At 53.5% G+C, this 25,107-nt stretch overlaps 1 protein-coding gene across 1 annotated transcript; it reads left to right on the top strand.

Moving 5' to 3' along the window:
• Nucleotides 1-4,049: 4,049 nt before the first annotated feature.
• Nucleotides 4,050-24,464, top strand: men1 (multiple endocrine neoplasia I). Its single transcript, XM_072553408.1, has 8 exons — nucleotides 4,050-4,187; nucleotides 11,167-11,622; nucleotides 13,471-13,679; nucleotides 15,339-15,467; nucleotides 16,330-16,370; nucleotides 18,326-18,413; nucleotides 20,240-20,376; nucleotides 24,242-24,464. The coding sequence occupies exons 2-8, from the start codon at nucleotides 11,175-11,177 to the stop codon at nucleotides 24,447-24,449; spliced, it is 1,260 nt and encodes a 419-aa protein (XP_072409509.1). The 5' UTR covers nucleotides 4,050-4,187; nucleotides 11,167-11,174; the 3' UTR covers nucleotides 24,450-24,464.
• Nucleotides 24,465-25,107: the final 643 nt, after the last annotated feature.

The following is a 25,107-nucleotide window of genomic DNA, read 5'->3' as shown; positions in this document are numbered from 1 at the left end:
ACTCTGGGAGTGCACTAGGGTCAGGCTGTAACTCTGGGAGTGCACTGGGGCCAGGCTGTAACTGTGGGAGTGCACTGGGTCACTGGGGCCAGGCTGTAACTGTGGGAGTGCACTGGGTCACTGGGGCCAGACTGTAACTCTGGGAGTGCACTGGGTCACTGGGGCCAGACTGTAACTCTGGGAGTGCACTGGGGCACTGGGGCCAGGCTGTAACTGTGGGAGTGCACTGGGTCACTTGGGCCAGACTGTAACTCTGGGAGTGCACTGGGGAACTGGGGCCAGGCTGTAACTCTGGGAGTGCACTGGGGCCGGGCTGTAACTCTGGGTGTGCACTGTGGCACTGGTGCCAGACTGTAACTCTGGGAGTGCACTGGGGCACTGGGGCCAGGCTGTAACTCTGGGAGTGCACTGGGGCCAGGCTGTAACTCTGGGACTGCACTGGGGCACTGGGGCCAGGCTGTAACTCTGGGACTGCACTGGGGCACTGGGGCCAGGCTGTAACTCTGGGACTGCACTGGGGCCAGGCTGTAGCTCTGGGTGTGCACTGGGGCACTGGGGCCAGGCTGTAACTCTGGGAGTGCACTGGGGCTAGACTGTAACTCTGGGAGTGCACTGGGGAACTGGGGTGAGGCTGTAACTCTGGGAGTGCACTGGGGCACTGGGCCAGGCTGTAACTCTGGGAGTGCACTGGGGCCAGGCTGTAGCTCTGGGTGTGCACTGGGGCCAGGCTGTAACTCTGGGAGTGCACTGGGGCCAGACTGTAACTCTGGGAGTGCACTGGGGCCAGACTGTAACTCTGGGAGTGCACTGGGGAACTGGGGCCAGGCTGTAACTCTGGGAGTGCACTGGGGCACTGGGGCCAGGCTGTAACTCTGGGAGTGCACTGGGGAACTGGGGCCAGGTTGTAACTCTGGGAACGCACTGTCGCCAGTCTGTAGCTCTGGGAGTGCACTGGGGCCAGGCTGTAACTCTGGGAGTGCACTGGGCCAGACTGTAACTCTGGGAGTGCACTGGGGCCAGGCTGTAACTCTGGGAGTGCACTGGAGAACTGGTGCCAGGCTGTAACTCTGGGAGTGCACTGGTGCCAGTCTGTAACTCTGGGAGTGCAATGGGGCACTGGGGCCAGGCTGTAACTCTGGGAGTGCACTGGGGCCAGACTGTAACACTGGGAGTGCACTGGGGAACTGGGGCCAGGCTGTAACTCTGGGAGTGCACTGGGGCACTGGGGCCAGGCTGTAACTCTGGGAGTGCACTGGGGAACTGGGGCCAGGCTGTAACTCTGGGAGCGCACTGTGGCCAGACTGTAGCTCTGGGAGTGCACTGGGGCCAGGCTGTAGCTCTGGGAGTGCACTGGGGCCAGACTGTAACTCTGGGACTGCACTGGGGCCAGGCTGTAATCCTGGGAGTGCACTGGGTCCAGGCTGTAACTCTGGGAGTGCACTGGGGCCAGGCTGTAACTCTGGGACTGCACTGGGTCAGGCTGTAACTCGGGGACTGCACTGGGTCAGGCTGTAATTCTGGGAGTGCACTGGGTCCAGGCTGTAACTCTGGGAGTGCACTGGGTCACTGGGGCCAGGCTGTAACTCTGGGAGTGCACTGGGGCCAGGCTGTAACTCTGGGAGTGCACTGGTCCATCAGCTGTAAAAAACACTGGATGGACAGAGTCGACCATTGTCCACATGGTGTGGCGGTGAGAGAGGGGGCAGAGGAATATACGCAGGTTTAGTGAGTGAGCAGATGGAATATAATGTGGGCAAAGGTGAGGTTATGCACTTTGGCTGGAGGAATAGTGGAGCTGAATATTATTTAAATGGAGCAAGACTGTAGAAGCTGTGACACAGAGGGATTGGGGAGTCCTCATCAATGAATCACAAAATGGACAATAAATTCAATTCAATTCAGCAAGCATCCCAAATTCAGTGGGCCAATGGAATGCTGGCCTTAATTTCATAGGGAATGGGATATAAAAATAGGGAGGTTTTGCCGAAACGATAAAAGATACTAGTCTGGGCACAGCTGGAAATACTGTCAACAGCTTTGGGCCCCTTATCTAAGATAGACTGGGCATCAGAGGCAGTCCAGAGAAGGTTCATTTGACTGATTGTGGGTATGGGGTGGCTGTCTTATGGAGGAAAGGTTGAGTAGATCAGGCATTCCCCTGTTGGAGTTGAAAGAATGAGACAAAGAGTCATAGAATCATAGAGATGTACAGAAACAGACCCTTCCGCCCAACCCGTCCATGCTGACCCAGATATCCCAACCCAATCTAGTCCCACCTGCCAGCACCTGGACCATATCCCTCCAAACTCTTCCTATTCATATCCCCATCCAAATGCCTCTTAAGTGTTGCAATTGTACTAGCCTTCTACAAGACTCTTATGGGGTCTTGACAAAGAGACGGCACGGTGGCACAGTGGTTAGCACTGCTGCCTCACAGCGCCAGAGACCCGGGTTCAATTCCCGCCTCAGGCAACTGTCTGTGTGGAGTTTGCACATTCTCCCCGTGTCTGCGTGGGTTTCCTCCGGGTGCTCCGGTTTCCTCCCACAGTCCAAAGATGTGCAGGTCAGGGTGGATTGGCCATGCTAAATTACCTGTAGTGTTAGGTGAAGGGGTAAATGTCGGGGTATGGGTCTGGATGGGTGGGTAAGCTTCGGCAGGTCGGTGTGGACTTGTTGGGCCGAAGGGCCTGTTTCCACACTGTAAGTAATCTAAGTAAAGAGACCTTGGTGCAGGTTCATAGTTCCTTAAAAGTGGACTCGCAAGTAGATAGGACAGTGAAGGAAGTGTTTGGTATGCTTGCCTTTATTGGGCAAAGCATTGAGTATAAACGTTGGGACGTCATGTTGCAGCTGTACAGGACATTGGTTAGGCCACTTTTGGAATACTGTGCTCAGTTCTGGTCTCCCTGCTACAGGAAGGATGTTGTGAAACTTGAAAGGGCTCAGAATAGATCTACAAGGATGTTGCCGGGGTTGGAGGATTTGAGCTACAGGGAGAGGCTGAACAGGCTGAGGCTGTTTTCCCTGGAGCGTCGGAGGCTGAGGGGCGACTTTATAGAGGTTTATAAAATCATGAGGGGCATGGATAGAGTAAATAGACAAGGTGTTTTCCCTGGGGTGGGGGAGTCCAGAACTAGAGGGCGTAGGTTTAGGATGAGAGGGGAAAGATATAAAAACAGACCTAAGGGGCAACTTTTTCCCCCAGAGGGTGGTACGTGTATGGAATGAGCTGCCAGAGGATGTGGTGGAGGCTGGTACAATTGCAACATTTAAGAGGCATCTGGATGGGGACAGGAATAGGATGGGTTTGGAGGAATATGGGCCGGGTGCTGGCAGGTGGGACTAGATTGGGTTGGGATATCTGGGTCAGCATGGACAGCTTGGACCGAAGGGTCTGTTTCCATGGTGTACATCTCTATGACTCCATCATTGTGTGTGAGTGTGAGTGTGGGTTTGTATTGTCAGTCAATGGTACACTCTGATGTAAGCTTCGCCCTGCAGCAGAGGGCAAGTACTGTTAAAGAATGTTCCAGAATGACAGTCTCATGTGGGCAGGTCCACTGGGTACATTCAGAAATTATCAGAACCTTGAACACTTTCACACATCACTGAGCACACAGCGCAGGGAACTACAACTCCCAGCAGCCAACACGGTGCCCGCATGCGCACTGGCTGCAACTTTTGCCCCGCCCCGCCCCGCCCAATCCTTCCCTTTATCCACGCCCCACCACACCCCTCAGAGCCGTCCCTTACCGAGCATGCGCAGTCCTCCCTCATTCCCCACTCCAGGACTACACTTCCCGGCGGCCCTCTGAGCACTTCCCGCATGCGTACCGAAAGCGCCTTCGCTTCTTCCCCGCCCACCGTTACCTCCCCCGGGCCCCTCCCACTACAGAGCGTGCGCAGTCCTCCCCCCACCGCATCTCCGGGCCTGCCCTCCCCGCCGCATGCGCAGTCCTCCCTCTCCGCATGCGCAGTCCTCCCTCCCCGCATCTCCGGGCCTGCCCTCCCCGCCGCATGCGCAGTCCTCCCTCTCCGCATGCGCAGTCGCGCCGAGGGGGGGGCCTAGTCGGTTGCTGAGGCGACCGTGAGGCGGGCCCCGAGCGTGTGGAGACAGCGGCGGCGTCGTGAGGGAGGGAGAGAGAGAGAGGGGCGATCGCTGCGGCCCCTCCACTTCAGGGGGAACGGTGAGAGAGAGACGGGGAGGGGGAGACGGTGATGAAGTGAAAGCTGGGGGCAGTTTTCGCGCCTTTTCCGCTTTGTGCAGAATAAAGTTCCCCGTCCGTGCCAGCCCGCGCCTTCTTGATATAAAACCCCCTAAAACCCAGCCCTTTTAGTCAGGGGAAACACTGGCCGTCCTCCTTCCCGGAAACAGAGCGCTTTATCCAGGAGCAACGTCGCGGGGGGGTCAGCTAGAAAGCCACCAGCGACCAATGGCCTGGTCTATTGCAATGTTGAGAGTTTAATGCACTTTATCCAGGAGCAATGCCACTGGAGGTCAGCAAAGCCACCATCAGTGTGTTTCTGTATACCGCAATATGCTCGTTCCCCACCTGCTGAAAGTTTAAGGCACTTTATCCAGGAGCAATGCCACTGGAGGTCGGCAAAGCCACCATCAGAGTGTTTCTGTATACCACAATATGCTCGTTCCCCACCTGCTGAGAGTTTAAGGCACTTTATCCAGGAGCAATGCCACTGGAGGTCGGCTAAACCGCCGCCGTCAGAGTGTTTCTGTATACCACAATATGCTCGTTCCCCACCTGCTGAGAGCGCAGGCACTTTATCCAGGAGCAATGCCACTGGAGGTCGGCTAAACCGCCGTCGTCAGTGTGTTTCTGTATACCACAATATGCTCATTCCCCACCTGCTGAAAGTTTAAGGCACTTTATCCAGGAGCAATGCCACTGGAGGTCGGCAAAGCCACCATCAGAGTGTTTCTGTATACCACAATATGCTCGTTCCCCACCTGCTGAGAGTTTAAGGCACTTTATCCAGGAGCAATGCCACTGGAGGTCGGCTAAACCGCCGCCGTCAGAGTGTTTCTGTATACCACAATATGCTCGTTCCTCACCTGCTGAGAGTTCAGGCACTTTATCCAGGAGCAATGCCACTGGAGGTCAGCAAAGCCACCATCAGAGCGTTTCTGTATACCGCAATATGCTCGTTCCCCACCTGCTGAGAGCGCAGGCACTTTATCCAGGAGCAATGCCAGTGGAGGTCGGCAAAGCCACCATCAGTGTGTTTCTGTATACCACAATATGCTCGTTCCCCACCTGCTGAGAGTTTAAGGCACTTTATCCAGGAGCAATGCCACTGGAGGTCGGCTAAACCGCCGCCGTCAGTGTGTTTCTGTATACCGCAATATGCTCATTCCCCACCTGCTGAGAGTTCAGGCACTTTATCCAGGAGCAATGCCACTGGAGGTCGGCTAAACCGCCGCCGTCAGTGTGTTTCTGTATACCACAATATGCTCGTTCCCCACCTGCTGAGAGCGCAGGTTCTTTATCCAGGAGCAATGCCACTGGAGGTCGGCTAAACCGCCGCCGTCAGTGTGTTTCTGTATACCACAATATGCTCGTTCCCCACCTGCTGAGAGTTTAAGGCACTTTATCCAGGAGCAATGCCACTGGAGGTCAGCTAAACCGCCGCCGTCAGTGTGTTTCTGTATACCACAATATGCTCGTTCCCCACCTGCTGAGAGCGCAGGTTCTTTATCCAGGAGCAATGCCACTGGAGGTCGGCTAAACCGCCGCCGTCAGTGTGTTTCTGTATACCACAATATGCTCGTTCCCCACCTGCTGAGAGCGCAGGTTCTTTATCCAGGAGCAATGCCACTGGAGGTCGGCTAAACCGCCGCCGTCAGTGTGTTTCTGTATACCGCAATATGCTCGTTCCCCACCTGCTGAGAGCGCAGGCACTTTATCCAGGAGCAATGCCACTGGAGGTCGGCTGAGCACCGAGAATACGCAGTGAAACAGCAGATTCCTGATGAAGGACTTGGACCCAAAGTGTCAACTCCCCTGCTCCTCAGATGCTGCCTTTACCTGCTGTGCTTTTCCAGCGCTGCACTCTTGACTCTGATCTTCAGCATCCGCAGTCCTCACTTTCTCCTAAAACATTATTACGTCAGTCACTTGTACCCTTTGGGAGTGCTGGCCATTTATCCAGGAGCAGTGCCCCTCGGGGCCAGCTAAACACCAGAAATATGCAGCAAAATATTATAATTTTGATCATTTCCCACCTGTTGAGAGCTCGTGCTCTTTATCCAGGAGCAATGCCCACTCGGGGTCAGCTGAACACCGGAAATATGCAGCAAAGTGTTAATTACAGTGAGTGTTTCTCTAGTTGACAGCTCAGGTTCTTTATCCAGGAGGAAGCGAGGACTGCAGATGCTGGAGATCAGAGTCGAGAGTGTGGAGCTGGAAAAGCACAGCAGGTCAGACAGCATCCGAGGAGCAGGAAAAACACCCGTTGATTCTCCTGCTCCTCTGATGCTGCCTGACCTGCTGTAGCTTTTTCAGCTCCACACTCTCGACTGTTCATCCAGGAGCAGTGCCACTCGTGGTCTGCTGCACGCAAGAAATATGCAGCAGAATGTTACCTTGCTCATTCCACTCATCGAGAGCCCAGGCTCTTTATTCAGGAGCAAGGCTGCTTGAGGTCACTTAAAACAGCCACCAGTGATGTATTGACGTACATTCCTTTGCCCACCTCTGCGCTTTGTTCCTGGACAAAGGGCCTGAGCTTTCAGCATTGGTCACGGTCAGCTAAACATCAAAGAAATGCACCAAATACCTACCTATCGAGAACTTGGCCTGTTTATTCAGGAGCAACATTGCTGGTGGTTAGCTAAACAATTTTACTACTCCTTACTAAGGCAGCACACCAGGAATCAAGCCTTTGTTTTCTTGGAGTCCTCACCAATGTTAAAATTATTATAAATATTACAAATAAATAGATTCTAGTTGGAAGGAGAGGCTGGAACTTTTTTCCCCTGGAGTGTAGAGGTTGAGGGGTGACCTTATAGAAATTTATAAAATCATGAGGGGTATAGATAAAGTGAAAAGCAGGGGTCTTTTCCCTAGGATGGGACAGTTTTAAGGGGAGAGGAGAAAGGTTTTAAAAAGACCTTAAGGGGTCATTTTTATTACGCAGGGAATGATTCGTGTATGTGCAGTGAACTTTCAGAAGAAGTGGTGGTTGTGAGCACCGTTACGGTGTTGGAAAAGCATTTGGATAAGTTCATGAATCGGGACAGTTTGGAGGGCTGGGGGTTAGGATCAGGCAGGTGGGGCTAGTTTGGGATTATTTGGCATGGACTGGTTGGACCGAAGGGTCTGTCTCCGTGCAGTATGACTCCAAATAACTACTCAAAAGTAGTTATTAGGGTGGAGGGAAAGACTGGAATGGCAGTTAGCCTGTTTCACTGAGGTTGACCTTTCGGCTCTGTTAAGGTGTGTTGCACCTTGGTTTTCCTTCTCCAACTTCTTCCATTTGCTTGCAGAAGGCACAGGGTGACTGATTCCCACTTGTATTATCTCTGGCTTACCGGTTAAGAGCCACAGTTTACAGCGGCTGCTAAGGAAAGAAAAATAACCTGGCTTTCTTCAGGCTGAAGATGTTAGTTTAAATTGCAGAGCAGAAACACAGCTCCTGGGGCAGCACAGTGGCTCAGTGGTTAGCACTACTGCCTCACAGCACCAAGGACCCACGTTCGATTCCAGCCTTGGTGGGCATTGGGCCAAGAAGTGGCATATGGAGTATAGAACACAAGATTACAGCGCAGTACAGGCCCTTTGGCCTTTGATGTTGCGCTGACCTGTGAAACCAATCTGAAGCCCATCTAACCTACACTTCCATTCTCGTCCATATGCCTATCTGATGACTATTTAAATGCCCTTAAAGTTGGCAAGTTGCAGGTAGTGCGTTTCACGCCCTACTACTCTCGGAGTAAAGAACCTACCTGTGACATCTGTCCTATATCTATCACCCCTCTATTTAAAGCTCTGTTCCCTCATGTTAGCCATCACCATCTGAGGGAAAAGGCTGTCACTGTCCACCCTATCTAACCCTCTGATTATCTTATTTGTCTCAATTAAGTCACCTATTAACCTTCTTCTCTCTAATTAAAACAGTTTCAAGACCCTCAGCCTTTCCTCATAAGACCTTCCCTCCATACCAGGTAATGTCCTAGTAAATCTCCTCGGAACCCTTTCCAAAGCTTCCATATCCTTCCTATAATGTGGTGACCAGAACTGTACGCAATACTCCAAGTGCAGCCGCACCAGTTTTGTACAGCTGCAGCATGACCTTGTGGCTCCAAAACTCAATCCCTCTCCCAATAAAAGCTAACACACCGTATGCCTTCTTAACAACCCTATCAACCTGGGTGGCAACTTTTAGGGATCTATGTCCATGGACATTGAGATCTCTCTGCTCGTCTACACTCCCAATAATCTTACCATTAGCCCAGTACTCTGTATTCCTCACATTTTTCTGCATTAAATTCCATTTGCCACTTCTCAGCCCAGCTCTGCAGCTTATCTAAGTCTCTCTGTAACCTACAGCATCCTTTGGCACTATCCACAGCTCTACCAACCTTACTGTCATCCCTAGATTTACTAACCCATCCTTCTCTGCCCTTATTCAGGTTGTTCATAAAAATGACAAACAGCAGTGGCCCCAAAACCGATCCTTGCAGTACCCCACTAGTAACTGAACTCCAGGATGAATATTTCCCATCACCCACCATCCTAACTCTTCTTTCAGCTAGCCAATTTCTGATCCAGACCACTAAATCACCCTCAATCCCATGCCTCTGTATTTTATGCAAATTTAGATAAACGTGATATGTTGCATTTTGGAAAAGCAAGTCCGGGCAAGACTTATACACTTAATGGTAAGGTCCGAGGGAGTGTTGCTGAACAAAGAGACCTTGGAGTGCAGATTCATAGCTCCTTGAAAGTGGAGTCACAGGAAGATAGGATAATGAAGAAGGCGTTTGGTATGCTTTCCTTTATTGGTCAGAGTATTGAGTACAGGAGTTGGGAGGTCATGTTGCAGCTGTACAGGACATTGGTTAGACCACTTTTGGAAGACAGTGTTCAGTTCTGGTCTCCCTGCTATAGGAAGGATGTTGTGAAACTTAAAAGGGTTCAGAAAAGATCTACAAGGATGTTGCCAGGGTTGGAGAGTTTGAGCTACAGGGAGAGGCTGGACAGGCTGGGGCTGTTTTCCCTGGAGTGTCAGAGGCTGAGGGTGACCTTATAGAGGTTTATAAAATCATGAGGGGCATGAATAGGGTAAATAGACAAAGTCTTTTCCCTGGGTAGGGGGACTCCAGAATGAGAGGGCATAGATTTAAGGTGAAAGGGAAAAGATTTAAAAGGGACCTAAGGGGCAACTTTTTTCACGCAGAGGGTGGTACGTGTATGGAATGAGCTGCCAGAGGATGTGGTGGAGGCTGGTACAATTACAACATTTAGAAGGGATCTGGGTGGGTACATGAATAGGAAGGGTTTGGAGGGATATGGGCCGGGTGCTGGCAGGTGGGACTAGATTGGGTTGGGATATCTGGGTCAGCATGGACAGGTTGGACCGAAGGGTCTGTTTCCGTGATGTACATCTCTATGACTGGAATAAGGCTTGCCTCAGTGATGGTAACAATGTGAATGATCAATAATTGTTATAAAGTCCTACCTGCATCTCTGCTTCCCTTTTTAAATGAGGAAATCTGCTGTCCTCCACTGGTGTGGCCTACATGTGACTTCAGACAAAGTGATGTCCTTGACCTTAACTGAGTATTTTTTTTCTATCATTTAATGTGATGTGGACCAGCATTTACTGCTAATCTCTAATTGCCCCTTGAATCTGGTGGCTTGCTAGGACCATCTCAGAGAGCAGTTGAGAATCAGCCACACGGCTGTGGGTGTAGATTCACATTTGACCAGACCAGGTAAGGATGGCAGATTTCCTTCCCTGAAGGACATCAATGAACCAAGCGGATTTTCACAAAGATAACTGTTAGGGTCATGTTACGGGCTAAACCAAACCCCCTCAAAATGTCTGAAGAAGATAGTCTACACTCTTAATCTTCTCTTACTTTAAAGGCAAGTGCCAGGTGTTGCATTCCAGATGCAAATCAGTTGGTCAAACTAACAGATTTGAAGCATAAACACACTTCATTCATGGTTAAGATTCAACAAAAGAAAGAAGAAATTGGAGTAACAACTGTCTCGGAAAACTTAACAGAGTAACAGATTATTTAACTATAAACGGTAACTGTTCCAATATGCCATAAACACACCCTTGGCAAAGGCAAATTCAGTAAAATAGATTGTCTCACATGCAATTTCTAGCATCAGGCTTTTAGCTGTAACAGAGAGAGGGGAAACGGCTTCCACGTTCAGCTTCAAGACCCCAACAGTTGCTACTCAAAAGCTAACACTAAATATCCTGGTTCAGTGGGAGCTTGACACACCCAGTCAGGCTGCTTCTATTGTTCTAGTTTAAAAAAAACCCCAAGGCCTCACAAGCTGTTTACTTTATGGGATTTCAGTAGAGAGCGCAGCGCCTCTGTCTTATCACCTTTCTCTAAAAACAAAGCCAGGACAAAATACGCCTCTTTAACCCAGAGAATTGGCACAGTCGCCATTAGGTTAGCTTTTACGACCAGCATTTCATTGGTACCAGCTTCACTGTATACCAGGTCAAACCCAAGCCCCTGCAACATTCACCCATGCCGCTGGATCACAAGCCCAGTGACAACACTCCTGTGCCCATCAGGTTCAAGGGCAAGAGGTGATGGTTAGTAAATGCTGGCCTTGCTAGCATCCTGTGGGGGAAATAAACATTGCGGGATTCTTGCGTTAAGTCAAATGTTGGAATTCTTGCGTCTGTCTGGACGAGTGAGAGATTTCGGCAAATTGTCTCTCTGTTTCGGCAATACTCGAGCTCAATAATTGGTCAGTCGCAAAACCCGATCACCACCGCAGTAATTCATTTGATAAGCGGCCGTGTAAAACCACATTGTACCTCAGTCAGGTTTGGCCTTGTCCATAAGAGTTAGGCCATTCGGCCCATCGAGTCTGCTCCGCCGTTTGCCGTTTGCGCGGTGTAATTGTTGGGTTGTTCTGTGCTCTTCCACCCCCCACCCGCGACCTGAAGGAGGCAGCATGGGTCTGAAGTCTACGCAGGTTGCCTTCTTCCCCATCTGCAGCATCGATGAGGTGGTCAAGCTGTTTGCCTTTGAGCTGAAGCGGGACGAGCCCGACCTGACCCTGCTGTCCCTGGTGCTGGGCTTCGTCGAGCACTTCCTCGCGGTGAACCGGGTCCTCCCTGTCAACGTTCCCGGCTGCAGCATTGAGGGCTCCCCGTGCCCCGAAACCGGATCAGAGGTGGCCACCTGCTTCCCCTGCGTGGACCTCCCCCAGGTCAGGGCTCTGCACACCCGATTCACCACCATGATCCGGGGAGCAGTCGACCGGTCCCTGTACCCCCTGAAGGAGGGCTACTCCAGCCGCGAGCTGGTCAAGAAGGTGTCCGACGTCATCTGGAACAGCCTGAGCCGCTCCTACTTCAAGGACAGAGCGCATATCCAGTCTCTCTTCAGTTTCATCACAGGTACGTCCTCCCTGCCTCTGAGAACCACCTTGCTCGATAAATGCCCAGTGATGTTAGCCCCGCTCTCCTCTGCATCACGAACATTGTGGGTTCAGGGCACTCCCCTCTCCATGAAGCACACACTTTGAGATGTTAAACCAAGTCCCAGACCACCCCATTGTGAGGAGAGGGCGTGGTGGAGGTGTTAAGTAGATTCTGAGCCCGTGAGGGATGGAGGATAGTGAGGCTGTAATCCTAGGCCAGATATTGAAACAAAGCCTGCCAGGGTGGCACGGTGGCTCAGTGGTTAGCACTGCTGCCTCCCAGTGCCAGGGACCCAGGTTCAATCCCACCTCAGGCGACTGTCTGTGTGGAGTTTGCACATTCTCCCCCGTGTCTGTGTGGGTTTCCTCCGGGTGCTCCGGTTTCCTCCCACAGTCCAAAGATGTGCAGGTCAGGGTGGGTTGGCCATGCACAATGTAGGTTCGGTGCATTAGTCAGGGGTAAATGTAGGAGAGTGGGTCTGGGCACATTACTCTTCAGAGGGTCAGTGTGGACTCGTTGAGCCAAATGGCCTGTTTCCACTCAGTGGGGATTCTGTGAGCATTAGTTCCAAGCTGGTTTGATTTGATTCACGTTATCACGTGTATCTGAGTACAGTGGAAAGCTGTGTGTTGCAAACAGTACAGGCGGATCATAGCAAAACGAGGGGGAGGAGACAGCCGAGTGCTGTTATCGCTGGACTGTTCATCAGACCTGGGTTGGAATCCTGCCATGAATGTCTGGAATTAAGAGTGCAGTGCTGACCGTGAATCCGTTGTTGATTGCTGGGCAAAAGCCAGGTCACTCCTATCCTTCAGGGAAGGAAACTGCCATCCTTCCAGAGTCTGGCCTACATGTGACTCCAGTCCCACCAACATTGGGGTTGACTCTTAACGGCCCTCTGGGCCCAGCCAGTGACGCCCTCACGCTGTGAATCAATAGAGGGGGGGGGGAAAAAAGGACATCCAGATCATCGGGTGCTTGAATAGAGCAAGGGTACAGGTTTACACAGCTCAGAAGGAATACCAAGCAAGATCAGCATTAGGTTTGAAACCTGAGAGGCCCATTCACTAGCCTAATAACACCCTGACCAAGGGTTCTGTGTTCACCTAAGGAGGTAATTGGAACAATTGGAACCTCCCACGGGCATGACAGGGTTAAACTGCTCTGCAACTAAAACAGAAATTGTCGGAAAAACTCAGCAGGTTTGGCAGCATCTGTAGAAAGAAAGCAGAGTTAACATTTTGGGTCCAGTGACCCTTCCTCAGAACCCGAACTGAACTTGAAACATTAACCCTGCATTCTCTCCACAGATGCTGCCAGACCTGCCGAGTCTTTCGGATGATTTCCGTTATCGTTACTGATTTCCAGCCCCCGCAGTTGTTTTGGTTTTATTATGCCCCGTGGTCAGGGTTTGTTTCTATGAGGTAGGCAGTGAGACATTGTTAGCGCCATTCCGTGCCGAATGAATTCCAACAGCTACTGTTTGTTCAGGAATGGCTCGTGGTACACACCATCTGCTCAACCTCTGCATCTACAAGCTGCAAAGTCCATCGGATTGTAGATGTGAGATTCCATAAGGATGATGTTGGAGCTCTGTCCTGGTAACAGTTGATCTGAAATTTCCAGACACCTCACATCGTGTATTCAGTGCTTAATCAGCAAAACTACTTTTCAAAAACGAAGCATGAAGCTGCAGCTGTTAAACTAGTTTGTGATCTCCTTTCACGCCGTGTGAATGTAACATAACAAAGTTCTGATTCCTGTTTTGTGACAGGACCGCCCTTTGGTTTGTTCTAATGACGTACCCGCTCCTGCTTCCCTCAGGTACTAAGCTGGACAGCTGCGGGGTGGCCTTTGCAGTGGTGGCTGCCTGTCAGGTCCTGGGCCTCTGCGATGTCCACTTGGGCCTCTCCGAGGACCATGCCTGGGTGATCTTTGGCGAAAACGGTGAGGAGACAGCTGAGGTGACCTGGCACGGCAAAGGCAACGAGGACAGGAGGGGGCAGACGGTGACAGCAGGTGTTGCCGAGAGGGTGAGGATGCTAGGGCTGGGTCACATGTATATGTTTGCACGTGTGTGTGTATGTAGCTGTTTGCACGTGTGTGTGTGTGTGTGTGCATCTATCTGTTCACGTAAGTATGTGTATCTATTTGCATGTGTGTGTACATGTATCTGTTTGCACGTGTGTATGTGTATCTGCACGTGTGTATGTGTATCTGTTTGCACGTGTGTATGTGTATCTGTCTGCGAGTGTGTGTGTGCGCGTATCTGTCTGCACGTGTGTGTGCGCGTATCTGTCTGCACGTGTGTGTGCGCGTATCTGTCTGCACGTGCGTGTGCGCGTATCTGTCTGCACGTGTATGTGTGTGTTTATGTATATCTGTCTGCACGTGCGTGTGCGCGTATCTGTCTGCACGTGCGTGTGTGCGCGTATCTGTCTGCACGTGTATGTGTGTGTTTATGTATATCTGTTTGCACTTGTGTGTATGTGTATCTGTCTGCAAGTGCGTGTGTGCGCGTATCTGCACGTGTATGTGTGTGTTTATGTGTATCTGTTTGTGCGAGTGTGTGCATGTGTCTGTTGGCACATGTATCTATGTGTGTGTCTCTGGCATTTAGAATGAGGTGGGGCAATTGCATTGAGACAGAAGAGTTGATGGTCTGGCATTGTTGCTATTGGTCAGGGGAATCTAGAACGGATTGGGGGAGAAGGGAGTACTTTCCAAGGATGAGAGGCTGATCTTTTCTTTAACCGTGAGAATTGAGAGTCTTTAGAATTCCCTACCTCAAAAGGCAGTGGATGCCGAACGTGTAAATGTGTAGAAAGTAGAGGTCAGTAGATTCTAGATTGCTAAAGGAGTGATGGATTCTGGGGGGTAAGCAAGAACGGAGAGCTGGTGTTTGGATCAGATCAGCCGTGATCCGATAGAATAGGCTGGAAGGGCTGAATGGCCTACTCTAGTTCCTTTGGATGCATTTAGGAGTGAGCTGGGAACAGGGTGTGTCATTGGGAATCTTTGGAATTCCCAATGGCAGAGTGTTATGGTATTCCCTTGGATTAGACAGATCTTTGGTGTCTGAGGGAATCGAGGGAGCTGGGGAGCAGGCAGCTCAGTGATGTTGAAAGCTGTGGTCAAGACTGGGGGCGGGGGGGCCCGTTTTTAAGGTGAGAGTAGAGAGATTTAAATTGTGCGGAGCAATTATTTTACACAGAAGGGTGGTTCATGTGTGGAGTGAAATTCCAGAGGAAGTGGTGGATGCGAGCACAGTTAATGTTTAAAAACAGTCTGGGTAAGTACAGATAGGAAAGGATTCGAAGGGCATGGGCCCAAGTGCAAGGAAATGGGGTTAGCACGGATGGACATTTTGGACCAGTTTGGGGCCGAAGGGCCTGTCTCTGTGCTCTAGGACTCTCTGACTCTATGTGAAGAGGAAAGGTTTTGAGGGATATGGGCTAGGAGCAGGCGGGTGGGACTGGTTTAGTTTGGGGTTAGGGTTGGGATGATGGACCAAAGAGTGTGTTTCCGTGCTGTGTGACTCGATCAATCACAGTCACGTTGAGGCTGAAGGGGCCGAATGGTCTCCCGCTGCTATCCCTCGTGTGTGCGAGGCAGGCCTGTTCCGTCGGTCGCTCCGGTCCCTAGCTCGCCCTTTCCCCGGTTAACCCGGCGTGTTGTCTGTTTTGGCGCAGAGCTGGCTGTACCTGAAGGGCTCCTACCTGAAGTGTGACCGCAAGATGGAGGTGGCGCTCATGGTGTGCGCCATTAACCCATCGATCGACCACCACACGGACAGCGTGGAGCTGTTGCAGCTGCAACAGGTCAGAGGCTTCGCGTGGGCTGGGTAGGGGGAGGAGGAGAGAACACGCCGGTGTGGGAATGTGGGAAGTCTCAGACCCATCGGCTGCCCGCCCAGCTTCGGTTCGCGATGCCCCCCCCTCCCCCTTGCAGCCGATCAGCTGGAGAATGGCTCACCGCCCGGGTTGACTCAGGAAGAGGCTGTTATTGGGAGGTGGGGGGGAGGGTGCAGGCAGCACCAGGACCCAAACAGAGTGTGTACTTGCGGTGGCAGTGTGTATCTGAACGAAACTTCAAATGCAATTTGATACATCCCTCCAAAGCGACACCGAGCAAGTTTAGACCCACCCCCCCCCGGGACCGGGAGATCAGAGAAGGGCGACCCCAAACTCAGTCAAAGATAATTTAGTTTATTTGCCTGTTGAAAGTTGCATAGGATAAAGAATGTTCAAGCGTCGGTGCATCTCTTCCCAGCTCCGCCCCCCCTCCCCCAAAAATAAGCTCCTATTCCTCTGTCCCTTGTGTGTTTATTCCGGTTCACTGATGTCCTTTAGGGAAGGAAGCTGCCATCCTTACCTGGTCTGGGCCTACACGTGACTCCAGACCCATATCAATGTGGCTGACTCTGAGCTGCCCTCTGGGTAATTAGGGATGGGCAATAAATGCTGGGCCCAGCCTCATCCCATGAATACCCCTCCCCCAATATGTATCGACGTGATTCTCCTTGATCTCTTCTGGGGTTTGGGAGGGGGGAGCGGGTCACACGTTCCCCTCACATGCTGAGGGTCTCACTAAAGAGCAGATTGGAGGCGGGGTGGGTTCAGAGAGGGGTTCCTGAATGGACGATTCCCGGGGCTAATTCTGTTGCTTCTCTTCCTCTTTCAGCACCTCCTGTGGCTGTTGTACGACCTTGGGCACCTGAGCAAGTGAGTGTCACCGTGCCTCTGGAGCACCCCTCAGCTCCCCCCACCGACTCCAACGAGGGCCGCACAGTAAATGCAGACAGAACATAGCGAGAGAGACGTGCCCCTGTCCTTCATAAGCTCTTTGGGAAATACTCCCTGTGCGCTGAGCTGCTTGGCAACATAGAGGGGACCTTTCCCTTTCAGAGCAGAGGTTAAACGAGCTGACCTGCTGGGTGAATTGAAAGTTTCTCCCTTTAAGAGACACCTCCAGAAGGGAGACAGAATGCAGGAGTCCACAGGCCCGGTTAACATCTGTCAGAGGGAAAAGGTTCGAAGGTATTACTAAAGAGGTTACAGCAGGGTCCTTCACTGCGTTCGAGTTAATCAGGCTGAGTCCACATGGTTTAGTAAAAGGGGAATCACGTTTAATCAGGTTATGGGAATTCTTTGAATTATGCTTTGGCTCAGGGTGGGATGTGTCGTACTCAGACATCCGGAACGTTTTTCCCAAATGTTATTGCGGGAAGTGAAAGCTAACGGTGTAGAGGTGTGGATAGAAGATTCTCTGTGGATCCGCAGCAGTAGGGCTATTGCAGGCCAGCAGGATATCACCAGTGCAGTGTCCCGGGGGTTGGTGCTGGGGCCAAGGCTGAGGCAAAAGATGTTAAGGTTGAGAGGACATGACGTTCTGAAGAGATATCGATCAGTTAAGATAGTGGACAGAGATGTGGCAAATCACAGTCAGACAGCAGAAAAGAGTCCACCCTGAGATATCTGCACTGATCCCATTTTCCAGCACTCGGCCCATAGCTACTTACATAGACTACCGACAGTGTGGAAGCAGGTCTCTCGGCCCATTGAATCCACACCAAACCTCTGAAGAGCATCCCACCCAAACCCAACACCACCACCACCCCCCCCCCCCCCCCCCATCCCCATAACCCTGAATTTCCAACTAACCAACCTAGCCTGCACACTATGGGACAATTTCCCACGGCCAATCCACCCTAACCTGCACATCCCTGGACACTATGGGACAATTTCCCACGGCCAATCCACCCTAACCTGCACATCCCTGGACACTATGGGACAGTTCCCCATGGCCAATCCACCCTAACCTGCACATCCCTGGACACTATGGGACAATTTCCCACGGCCAATCCACCCTAACCTGCACTTCCCTGGGCACTATGGGACAATTTCCCACGGCCAATCCATCCTAACCTGCACATCCCTGGACACTATGGGACAATTTCCCATGGCCAATCCACCCTAACCTGCACATCCCTGGGCACTATGGGACAATTTCCCACGGCCAATCCACCCTAACCTGTACATCCCTGGACACTATGGGACAATTTCCCATGGCCAATCCACCCTAACCTGCACATCCCTGGGCACTATGGGACAACTAGCCAAGGCCAATACACTCAGTGCATTAACCATGTTGAATGCAGGGTTACAGGGATGGGGTAAGAGGATTGGTGTGGTTGGGATGCCCTCTGGAGGGTTGGTGTGGACGTGATGGGCCAAATGTAGGGATTCTAAGATTGTAGGACCTGGAGGAGACCATTCAGCCCACATTCAGTCAGATCAGGGCTGTGATGTAGGAACCCTGGGCTGGCTGGCCTATCTCCATCCCACTCAATGCTCTGTGAGTCTCAGATTGAATGTGGTGGATGGAGCCAGCAACGAGAGCTTTCTGTGGGTAAGCGTGTGGCTGCATTCACTTCATGGATGGGGAAAGGCTTTGTGAAATCCCGGGGTGGTCCTGTGGATAGTGTGAGCCTACCAATAAGCACAAGCTTCGTAAGAAATTGGAGCAGGAGTCAGCCAATTGGTGCTGCTCTTCCCCCCCCCCCCCATCAATGCGGCGGTGATTCGAACTCAAAGTCCTGCCTCCATACTGTGTGAGGGCCGATTGCGAGGGGGATGTCAATTTCTGAGTGCTTCTGGTTTCTCTCTCTCTGTGGTAGATACCCAATGGCACTGGGGAACCTCGCAGACTTGGAGGAGTTGGAACCGATGCCGAACAGACCGGATCCATTGACACTTTACCACGAGGTACACAGCTCCCCTTTTCTCACTCACTTGTAGAATGTGGGCCTCATCGGCTGGGCCCAGGATTTACTGCCCCCGTCCCTGGTTGCCCCCTCCCCTTGAGATGGTGGGGGTGAACTGCCTTCTTGAACCGCTGCAGCCCACGTGCTGTGGGTAGACCCACAATGCTGTACGGGCGACTTGGGGTTAAAAGAAGGGCTGTTATTTGGACCCATAAAAAGAAATAAGCGAAAGGAAGAAAAGAATAAATGGGGCCCCCCGGTAATTCCCTCACCTTCGCTCGGGAGGACTCAGGTTCACCTCCCACCTGCTCCAGAGGTATTTAATAACATCTCTGAACAGATCGATGAGAAAATTAATTTAATGAAAAAACCCCACAAATCCAGACTAACCATTCAGGGCCCTCTTGTGGTCCAGTGGTAGAATTCCTCCCCCTGGACCAAGAGACCGGAGTTTTGGATACAGAACTGGCTCAAAGGTAGAAGACAGAGGGTGGTGGTGGAGGGTTGTTTTTCAGACTGGAGGCCTGTGACCAGTGGAGTGCCACAAGGATCGGTGCTGGGCCCTCTACTTTTTATCATTTACATAAATGATTTGGATGCGAGCATAAGAGATACAGTTAGTAAGTTTACAGATGACACCAAAATTGGAGGTGTAGTGGACAGCGAAGAGGGTTACCTCAGATTACAACAGGATCTGGACCAGATGGGCCAATGGGCTGAGAAGTGGCAGATGGAGTTTAATTCAGATAAATGTGAGGTGCTGCATTTTGGGAAAGCAAATCTTAGCAGGACTTATACACTTAATGGTAAGGTCCTAGGGAGTGTTTGTGAACAAAGAGACCTTGGAGTGCAGGTTCATAGCTCCTTGAAAGTGGAGTTGCAGGTCGATAGGATAGTGAAGAAGGTGTTTGGTATGCTTTCCTTTATTGGTCAGAGTATTGAGTACAGGGGTCGGGAGGTCATGTTACGGCTGTACAGGACATTGGTTAGGCCACTGTTGGAATATTGTGTGCAATTCTGGTCTCCTCCCTATCGGAAAGATGTTGTGAAAGTTGAAAGGGTTCAGAAAAGATTTACAAGGATGTTGCCAGGGTTGGAGGATCTGAGCTACAGGGAGAGGCTGAACAGGCTGGGGCTGTTTTCCCTGGAGCGTCGGGGGCTGAGGGGTGACCTTATAGAGGTTTATAAAATCATGAGGGGCATGGATAGGATAAATAGGCAAAGTCTTTTCCCTGGGGTCAGGGAGTCCAGAACTAGAGGGGCATAGGTTTAGGGTGAGAGGGGAAAGATATAAAAGAGACCTAAGGGGCAACTTTTTCACCCAGAGGGTGGTACGTGTATGGAATGAGCTGCCAGAGGAAGTGGTGGAGGCTGGTACAATGACAACATTGAAGAGGCATTCGGATGGGGATATGAATAGGAAGGGTTTGGAGGGATATGGGCCGGGTGCTGGCAGGTGGGACTAGATTGGGATATCTGGGTCAGCATGGACGGGTTGGGCCGAAGGGTCTGTTTCCCTGCTGTCCATCTCTATGACTGTATAAGTCCCACCTCCTCTCGTGGTGTGAAATGAGAAAAAAGCAACAGGAGACGATGGGGGAGGGAATTCCAGGATTTTCCCCCAGTGATTTATCAATCCGCCGATGGTAACTGAGTTGCACTGTCCCTGCTCTCCAGAAGGGCGTTTGTTGTTCTGTGATAGGTCCAGCCCAGGGTTGGACAGAGAGTAAAGCTCCCTCTACACTGGTTAGTTATCACTGTACCTGTGTAACCGCCAGTTCTTTCTTTGTTCTGTTTCATTTCCTCATCTTGCTGCTTATTCCACAGGCCATTTCCTCAGCAAAGCAGTATTACAATAACGAACATGTCTACCCCTACGTCTACTTGGCCAGCTACTTCTGTCGCAACAAGAATGTTAAGGATGCTCTCGCCTCGTGGGGCGATGCAGCCACCGTCATCCAGGAGTGAGTCCATCGCTGCCTGTCCTCTTCGGTACAGAGGAGCTCACCTCCACCTGCTTTTCAGCTAACTCACCACACCATTTTCACCACCCCCTCCCCCCGCCCCCGCAACCCCGCAACCCCGAAAGGACAGGCGCAATCTTGATTTGATGTCTCATCAGAAAGACAGCACCTCCCACAGCGACCGCTCCCTCAGGCTGCCCTCCCTCAGCGCTGACCCTCCGACCGTGCTCACTCCCCCAGCACTGACCCTCCGACAGTGTGGGTGCTCCCTCAGCACTGACCCTCCGACAGTGTGGGTGCTCCCTCAGCACTGACCCTCGGACAGTGTGGGCACTCCCTCAGCGCTGACCCTCGGACAGTGTGGGCACTCCCTCAGCGCTGACCCTCGGACAGTGCCCACTCCCTCAGCACTGACCCTCCGACCGTGCTCACACCCCAGCACTGACCCTCCGACAGTGTGGGCACTCCCTCAGCACTGACCCTCGGACAGTGTGGGCACTCCCTCAGCACTGACCCTCGGACAGTGTGGGCACTCCCTCAGCACTGACCCTCGGACAGTGTGGGCACTCCCTCAGCACTGACCCTCGGACAGTGTGGGCACTCCCTCAGCACTGACCCTCGGACAGTGTGGGCGCTCCCTCAGCGCTGACCCTCGGACAGTGTGTACGCTCCCTCAGCGCTGACCCTCGGACAGTGTGGGCACTCCCTCAGCGCTGACCCTCGGACAGTGTGGGCACTCCCTCAGCGCTGATCCTCGGACAGTGTGGGCACTCCCTCAGCACTGACCCCCCGACAGTGTGGGCACTCCCTCAGCACTGACCCTCGGACAGTGTGGGCGCTCCCTCAGCACTGACCCTCCGACAGTGTGGGCACTCCCTCAGCACTGACCCTCGGACAGTGTGGGCACTCCCTCAGCACTGACCCTCGGACAGTGCCCACTCCCTCAGCGCTGACCCTCGGACAGTGCCCACTCCCTCAGCACTGACCCTCGGACAGTGTGGGCACTCCCTCAGCACTGACCCTCGGACAGTGTGGGCACACCCTCAGCGCTGACCCTTGGACAGTGTGGGCGCTCCCTCAGCACTGACCCTCGGACAGTGCCCACTCCCTCAGCACTGACCCTCCGACAGTGTGGGCACTCCCTCAGCGCTGACGCTCCAACAGTGTGGGCACTCCCTCAGCACTGACCCTCCGACAGTGTGGGCGTTCCCTCAGCACTGACCCTCCGACAGTGTGGGCACTCCCTCAGCACTGACCCTCGGACAGTGCCCACTCCCTCAGCACTGACTCTCCGACAGTGCCCACTCCCTCAGCACTGACCCTCCGACAGTGCTCACTCCCTCAGCACTGACCCACGGACAGTGCCCACTCCCTCAGCACTGACCCTCTGACAGTGCCCACTCCCTCAGCACTGACCCTCCGACAGTGCTCACTCCCCCAGCACTGACCCTCCGACAGTGCCCACTCCCTCAGCACTGACCCTCCGACAGTGCTCACTCCCTCAGCACTGACCCTCGGACAGTGCCCACTGCCTCAGCACTGACCCTCCGACAGTGCCCACTCCCTCAGCACTGACCCTCCGACAGTGCCCACTCCCTCAGCACTGACCCTCCGACAGTGCCCACTCCCTCAGCACTGACCCTCCGACAGTGCCCACTCCCTCAGCACTGACCCTCCGACAGTGCCCACTCCCTCAGCACTGACCCTCCGACAGTGCTCACTCCCCCAGCACTGACCCTCCGACAGTGCCCACTCCCTCAGCACTGACCCTCCGACAGTGCTCACTCCCTCAGCACTGACCCTCGGACAGTGCCCACTGCCTCAGCACTGACCCTCCGACAGTGCCCACTGCCTCAGCACTGACCCTCCGACAGTGCCCACTCCCTCAGCACTGACCCTCCGACAGTGCTCACTCCCCCAGCACTGACCCTCCGACAGTGCCCACTCCCTCAGCACTGACCCTCCGACAGTGCTCACTCCCTCAGCACTGACCCTCCGACAGTGCCCACTGCCTCAGCACTGACCCTCCGACAGTGCCCACTCCCTCAGCACTGACCCTCCGACAGTGCTCACTCCCTCAGCACTGACCCTCCCATAGTGCCCATTCCCTCAGCACTGACCCTCCGACAGTGCCCACTCCCTCAGCACTGACCCTCCGACAGTGCCCACTCCCTCAGCACTGACCCTCCGACAGTGCCCACTCCCTCAGCACTGACCCTCCGAAAGTGCTCACTCCCTTAGCACTGACCCTCCGACAGTGCCCACTCCTTCAGCGCTGACCCTCGGACAGTGTGGGTGCTCCCTCAGTGCTGACCCTCCGACAGTGTGGGCGCTCCCTCAGTGCTGACCCTCGGACAGTGTGGGCACTCCCTCAGCACTGACCCTCGGACAGTGTGGGCCCTCCCTCAGCACTGACCCTCGGACAGTGTGGGCGCTCCCTCAGCACTGACCCTCCGACAGTGCCCACTCCCTCAGCACTGACCCTCGGACAGTGTGGGCACTCCCTCAGCACTGACCCTCGGACAGTGTGGGCACACCCTCAGCGCTGACCCTCGGACCGTGTGGGCGCTCCCTCAGCGCTGACCCTCGGACAGTGTGGGCACTCCCTCAGCACTGACCCTCGGACAGTGTGGGCACTCCCTCAGCACTGACCCTCGGACAGTGTGGGCGCTCCCTCAGCGCTGACCCTCGGACAGTGTGGGCACTCCCTCAGCGCTGACCCTCGGACAGTGTGGGCACTCCCTCAGCGCTGACCCTCGGACAGTGTGGGCACTCCCTCAGCGCTGACCCTCGGACAGTGTGGGCACTCCCTCAGCGCTGACCCTCGGACAGTGTGGGCACTCCCTCAGCGCTGACCCTCGGACAGTGTGGGCACTCCCTCAGCGCTGACCCTCGGACAGTGTGGGCCCTCCCTCAGCGCTGACCCTCCGACAGTGTGGGCCCTCCCTCAGCGCTGACCCTCCGACAGTGTGGGTGCTCCCTCAGCGCTGACCCTCGGACAGTGTGCCCGCTCCCTCAGCGCTGACCCTCGGACAGTGTGGGCGCTCCCTCAGCGCTGACCCTCGGACAGTGTGGGCGCTCCCTCAGTGCTGACCCTCGGACAGTGTGGGCACTCCCTCAGCACTGACCCTCGGACAGTGTGGGCACTCCCTCAGCACTGACCCTCGGACAGTGTGGGCACTCCCTCAGCACTGACCCTCGGACAGTGTGGGCACTCCCTCAGCACTGACCCTCGGACAGTGTGGGCGCTCCCTCAGCACTGACGCTCGGACAGTGTGGGCACTCCCTCAGCACTGACCCTCGGACAGTGTGGGCACTCCCTCAGCACTGACCCTCCGACAGTGCCCACTCCCTCAGCGCTGACCCTCGGACAGTGTGGGCACTCCCTCAGCACTGACCCTCCGACAGTGCCCACTCCCTCAGCGCTGACCCTCGGACAGTGTGTGTGCTCCCTCAGCTCTGACCCTCCGACAGTGTGGGCACTCCCTCAGCGCTGACCCTCGGACAGTGTGTGTGCTCCCTCAGCACTGACCCTCGGACTGTGTGGGCACTCCCTCAGCACTGACCCTCGGACAGTGTGGGCACTCCCTCAGCGCTGACCCTCGGACAGTGTGGGCACTCCCTCAGCGCTGACCCTCAGACAGTGTGGGCACTCCCTCAGCACTGACCCTCGGACAGTGTGGGCGCTCCCTCAGCACTGACCCTCGGACAGTGTGGGCACTCCCTCAGCACTGACCCTCGGACAGTGCGGCGCTCCCTCAGCGCTGACCCTCGGACAGTACCTGGTCTGTCTCAGACAGGTTTCTAACGCTGTTCCCTTCATTTCCTCTCTGTGTCTGTGTCTGTGTCTCCCTCTCTCTCCCAGCTATAATTATTGCAGGGAGGATGAGGAAATTTACAAGGAGTTCTTTGACATAGCGAACGACATCATTCCCAATCTGATCAAGGAGATGGCCAGCATGGCTGAAAGCTCCGAGGACCGAGGGGATGGCGAAAGTGCTGCTGAGGTATACCTGCGGAGTCTTGCTGTGCAGCCTATCCAGCTGTCGCTTCCAGTGTGCGTTTTGCCATGACCTGGCTAATCTGTCGCGCCTTTACTGCTCCGGTCAGCACCTGTTGGCCAGCATGACTCTCCCTGGAACTGTGAGATAAAGCCCACAGAAACCAGAGGGATGATGCCAAGACCATTGCTGTGGGTCTGGAGGTACATGGAGACCAGACTTCTAAGCTCGGCAGATTTCCCTCCCACAGGGAGGTGTGTGAACCTCATGGGTTTTTCAGAACAGCTGATGATAGTTTGACGAGATTCCTCTGTGGCCACAGGGTAACTATCGGAGGAGTGCAGGACAGCCCAACATGGTTCCCAATCTCCAGGAAGGCGGGGAACATAAATGCAGGGAATTACCGGGTCTCACATCACTGGGAGGAGAACTACTGCTGACCTTTTTGAAGGAGAGCATTAAGTCTCCACGGAGAGCGACAAGGTCTGATCAGGGATATTGTCAGAGGGAGGTTAGGCCTTGAACTTTCCAAGGAGGTGACCAAGCTGGAGGGGATTCAGAAGAGATTTACCAGCACGCTGCCAGGTATGGAAGGTTTGAGTTATAGGGTGAGATTTCTTGCTGGAGCGCAGGAGGTTGAGAGGTTTATAAAATAATGAGGGGTGTAGATAGGGTAACCGTGAGTTCCCTAGGGTGGGGGATTTCAAGACAAGGGGGCACATCTTGAAGG

This window comes from Chiloscyllium punctatum, chromosome 34 (assembly GCF_047496795.1).
Source record: "Chiloscyllium punctatum isolate Juve2018m chromosome 34, sChiPun1.3, whole genome shotgun sequence".
Taxonomy (NCBI): Eukaryota; Metazoa; Chordata; class Chondrichthyes; order Orectolobiformes; family Hemiscylliidae; genus Chiloscyllium; species Chiloscyllium punctatum.
This window is presented reverse-complemented; position numbering and strand designations above follow the sequence as displayed.

Coding starts and splice junctions, on each gene's coding strand:
- men1 (XM_072553408.1), top strand. CDS start 11,175: ATGGGTCTGAAGTCTACGCAGGTTGCCTTCTTCCCCATCTGCAGCATC. Junction 11,623..13,470: donor TCTCTTCAGTTTCATCACAG/GTACGTCCTCCC, acceptor TGCTTCCCTCAG/GTACTAAGCTGGACAGCTGC. Junction 20,377..24,241: donor GCAGCCACCGTCATCCAGGA/GTGAGTCCATCG, acceptor TCTCTCTCCCAG/CTATAATTATTGCAGGGAGG.